Source organism: Larimichthys crocea, chromosome XIII, assembly GCF_000972845.2.
Source record: "Larimichthys crocea isolate SSNF chromosome XIII, L_crocea_2.0, whole genome shotgun sequence".
Lineage (NCBI taxonomy): Eukaryota > Metazoa > Chordata > Actinopteri > Sciaenidae > Larimichthys > Larimichthys crocea.
Window position 1 is genome coordinate 14,394,100 of NC_040023.1, and position 4,899 is coordinate 14,398,998.

General features: G+C 39.4%; 1 protein-coding gene across 1 annotated transcript in view; it reads left to right on the forward strand.

The window, feature by feature from the left end:
* The first annotated feature begins 3,078 nt into the window (after positions 1-3,078).
* Positions 3,079-4,899, forward strand: part of LOC104929029 (CD27 antigen) — a 6,185-nt gene continuing 4,364 nt past the window's right edge. The window contains exons 1-3 of the mRNA XM_010743449.3: positions 3,079-3,450; positions 3,825-3,966; positions 4,048-4,173. Of these exons, the coding sequence (XP_010741751.2) occupies positions 3,840-3,966; positions 4,048-4,173 (253 nt within the window). The 5' untranslated portion in view covers positions 3,079-3,450; positions 3,825-3,839. The remainder of the gene's footprint in view (positions 3,451-3,824; positions 3,967-4,047; positions 4,174-4,899) is intronic.

Sequence of the window (4,899 nt, forward strand, 5' to 3'; positions counted from 1 at the left end):
ACACTAAAGACAATATAATTAAATAGATTAAGTACACAATAGCAAATAACACTACAGAAAATATACATTAAAACAAAAAAATAATAATAATAACAACAATAATAGTCCATCCATTATCTGTAACTGCTTATCAGGGTCACTGTGGGACTGGAGCCTATCCCAGCTGACTTTTGGCACAACAGTAGTGATGACAATAATAATACAATTGAGTGGGTTGCCTCACAGCAAGAATGTCTCTGGTTCGCACCTCGCCTGGGGCCTTGCTGTGTGGAGTTTGCATGTTCACCCTGGCTACTCTGGCTTCCTCCCACAGTCCAAAAACATGCAGGTTTATAGTTTTATTGGTGACTGTAAATTGCATGAGGCGTGAGCGTGAAGCCTTATAAACCTGATGATAAACTGATGACTTGTCCAGGTTTCCCAATGCCAGCTGGGAGAAGCAGTTACAGAAAGTGGATGGGGAAAAAATAGGAAAATGTTTCGTTGTTTTCCGAGTAGGTTATCTTTTCCAAACAGCTCCTCGCCTCTGAGAGCCAGAGAGAGAGAGGGAGATCTGATTTCCATTTCATTGCTATACATTTTTTTGGCAATAGCTAGCAGGATTTCTGAGAGCTTAATAAAATAATTATGTCTGTAATTATGTGTAAGATTAGAGTTTAAAAGATGGCGCAAAAAGCATATCTCAGTAACTCTGTGGATTGTGGATAAAGCACCACAGACCCCTCTCTGAAACCCTAATAGTTTGCTCCATTGCCAAGTGGAGTGGAGATTTGTTCCCTCAGCTAGGCCACAACTAAAACTGTGAGTGTTTTGGGTTCATAGTGAAAGTTTGCCTTCAATTTAGGTTTATTTATGTACAGAGGAAGTGCAGACAATGTTGAACTTGATGCACTGTAATTACAGGCACTATAATTAAAGAAAAGAATAGGCCGGAGCTCTTCTAGTGTGACAAGCTAAGACACTCATACTCAGTTCATGGTCTGTAATGATGTTAAAGTTGATGAAGTTAAAAATATTGTGCACACAAATAACATTCATGAGACTGCTCAAAACAGTCCCATCTTTAAAAGGATAGTTAAAATGCTAAGATTTGATTTTACATTGTTACTTTATCCGTATTGTTAAATTCAAGCACCGACCTCTGATCTGCAGAATGGTCTATAGTCTGAGATCTGTTGTTTTTGTCTTCGTCCACATACCTTGAGAAATCACAGCATTTTCCTCATTTGGGTAAAATTATCGAACAAGAAACTACACAGTGTCTCTCTTGTGGTTATTTCTCCCATATTCAGGTAGGCTATATTGTGAACGTAGAACTGAGGTCATGAATTTTTGGCAACTTAATGGGATTCCCATTAAGGGTCCCAGCTTCGTAACAGGACGAGTACGGCCACCATTTCATGTTAGCTATGAATGTACATATGTAGTAATGTATTCTCTTCTTTTGTTTGCATGATGTGTTTCATGCACTTGAGTTTTACTGTCCTGTAGATCTTTGTAAGTGTGTAAATTGTTGTATTTTTGTTCCATTTCATTAGAGGAAAGTTGTTTCGTCACACTTCTTCTTCGTTTTAATCTTCCATATTCAGAAGGACAATAGTAGCAGGCCAGTAGAGTGAAACCACACGTGACCTTGCTCTCAGTACATGAAAGAACTCAGTCAGCAGAGCAAGACAAGTGCTTCCTCAGAAAAACCACATCCTTCATCCTTCATGTCTTCGCTCTTCCTCCTTCTTTCTTTTTCTTTTGTGCCACATACCTACGACGGCACACGCTTTTACGCTTTTAGTTGGCCTTCCCATACATGCACGTGTAAACACTCATACATATAGTTTCTTACAGCCTGTGAGGTCAGCTGTGACGACCAGACAGCCCAGGTCTGAGTCTGCAGGTAGATTTTGTATTTAAAAATAGCTTTTGTTAAGCATCTGTTTACTTTAACACAACACAGTTTGCATGTTCCTGGCATATTTCCTCTGAAGTTCTCAAACATACCAATTCTTACAGTCAAGTAGGCTAATACTGAAACCTTCAGATAAGCATGACTAGGTTTGCTCTAAGTCAGTTTAGCGTGATTTTGATGCTCAGTCATCTCTTCCAGTCATCTCTATACTCTGTCTGAATAGTGCAACTCTCCGAGAGACACACTGGGCCTGTGAGGCAGCCCCTTTCAGATGCTGCTTCGTCAACCTTATGTCCCTTTTTACAGTTGGCAGGAAGTCACGTGTTGTGGTCTAGTTTCTGCAAAAAGTGACAAGGTTGATAAGAAGAGCCCACGAGAGCTGAATGGTAGACAAGCTAAAGAAAAGGGGGGTAGGCGCCAGGATGTAGAAAGTTGTGATGCATTTATGATTAAAGAGTTACAACCCCCCCGGATAAGATTAAAATATTTTTTTGATGTGAGTATACGTACTGCACCTCTGCAATAAAACAGACAGGGGAGCTATCAACTTTTATATCATTTATTTCAGAAAGACACATGATGATGTCAGTGAAGATGAGCTATATATTAAAGAGCTTCAGGGTGAGCGTTAACTCCTTAGATGACACTTTATCACAAATCCACCAGTTTAAGAAGAAGATATTGCTGAAGAAGAAACAAAAAAGACACCAGCAATGAAGAAAAAGTGTCTCAAGGTTTAGCAAATGTTTGGGAAAGATCTTTGCACAAATGCAAATTAACTGGTTGTCACTAATTAATAACACAAAGTTTTTCACTTCTTTATTTAGTCTTTAGGGTAATAGAAGGAATTTCCCAGGCACTTTCTGTGCATCATTTTACTCTCATCTGGACAACTGAAGCCACAGCTAATGAGACCGATAATTATCATTATCATATGTTGCATGTCACTTCATTTGAAGGCAGACTTATAAGGTCGATGAGATTAATATGGAGGTTTTGTCTTATCTTTGCATTTGGTATAATTAAAAGAAATTCTCTTTTATTGCTCACTTCTGTGTGTCATAAAGGTAAAGAGCAGCATCATCTGCATATTGTCATTTCTTGGAATAATGTTTATCTCCTCACAAGCTTTCTGTAAGAGGACAAGAGTTAAATGAGTGGTATATCATATTTTCACTGAAATGATCTCGTCATCAAAGTCTAAGAAGTAGAGAAAAGGGCAGAAGCAAGAAAGAGAGATGCAGCACTAGAGTTTGTGCAGCCAAGAGACTGATTTTTGGATGAAACGAGAGAGATGGTGCCTGTGGAAAAAAGTGGAGGCTGAAGGAGGGCATGTTTTTGTGCAGAGCCAGGGGGTCTCAGCAAGAAGACATAAGAAGGATGAGAGAACGGGGCAGAGAGATTTCAAAGACAGTAGTGAAACGTTCGACTCTAGATATGACTCATCACTGACATTTTATGAATAATCCCCTGACACACTTCTGGTCCCCTTCAGTCTCACACTCAGAGGGTCCCAGGTTACATCTTGTTTCACCTTCTTGTCCGCGGTAAGTGAAGACTGTAGCAAGAGATTTTCTCTTCGATAAGTGTCCTATGTGGTTGAATGTTAGCATATTTGTACGTAAATGTTCCTGTAATCTCACTCGCAGTAGGCTGTAAAGTTAGTAACATGTTTGTGTGAGTACAAGGCTGAATTTCTCTGACGGTACTGTTGAATGTTTGAAGTCTTTCATATCTCAAATGTGTCTAGTATTGTGCATCGGTTCATTGCCAAATTCAGTGTCTTATTATGACCTTTGTTAATACTATGAAGCACATTAGACCTTTGTAATTCCTCCATAGATTTTATTTCACCTAGTGCCCTTTACCCCCTCTTACTCCTCTGCTGCTCATACTCATCATCTTCTTCTTCTTCTTCTAGTATCCCTCTTCCCAGATGCTGCCACTCTGTTATTTCGCTTTCCTGTCCTTGCTCTCTCCTGTACTTTCCATAGAGTGCAATGAGACACAATACGAGTGGCCCGTGGGCAAACCACAGTTTTGCTGTGAAAAGTGCAAGCCAGGTAAAATGACTCCTTTTCGTCTCCCGAGATTTCATAATTTTCATGCAAACAGATTCTAACTGTAACTTGTGTGTGTTACAGGTCAATATTTGCATCGGCGTAACAATAAAGTTTGTGACAAGGAGTGTAAACCTTGCATAAATGATCGTTACAGCGATACCCACAACGTGGACATGTACTGCGGAATTTGTGATACATGCACTAAACGTAAGTAATTTCACAGATTTATATTAAGAGTGAGATGCTAGTATATGTGAGATCTGTGAACAACTGTGTGAAAGACCTACAACAGAAGCAGCCTTTGTAACAACAGTGGTATAAGTAACAGTAACCTACCATACACAGTTTATAATATTATTATATGTAATTTTACAGCCATCGCTCACAGAAATTCAGAGATGCTTTAAAGGTATGAAGTCTAGCTCATTTAGGAGATTTGACCCCTCCTTTATTTTGACAGTTTGCTCTGTGATAATGCATGTCATAACATAATTATAGATCATATTATTATCAGATGCAGGTTGAAGAAGAAAGCTAGACATCTTACAATCTTAAAAAGTAGAGCCAAAATGCAGACCAGTAGATGTCATGTAGTCATATCTGTCACATCATAACATTACTATAAAAATATGTCAGCCCCTCCCCTCCTCTGTGAAACATTGTGGTTCACTGTATATTGTGTGTGTCTGTGTGTTTGTGTCATGTCTGTGTCTCTATCATTTAAGCATGAGTGATTCAACGTTTCTCTCTAGTCTCGACCACCAACAGTTACGGCACAAAGCCTTAGAAGCGTCAGGCTTTTAGTTGTTACTCAACTCTTTCTGTCGATCATGACTTCAGAGGGGTTTGACCGTGCAAACCTAAGGTCACATATGCATGGTGGGGGGATTTCCCATTTTGTGTGTCACGGTGGGATACAGTCAGAGAGAGATT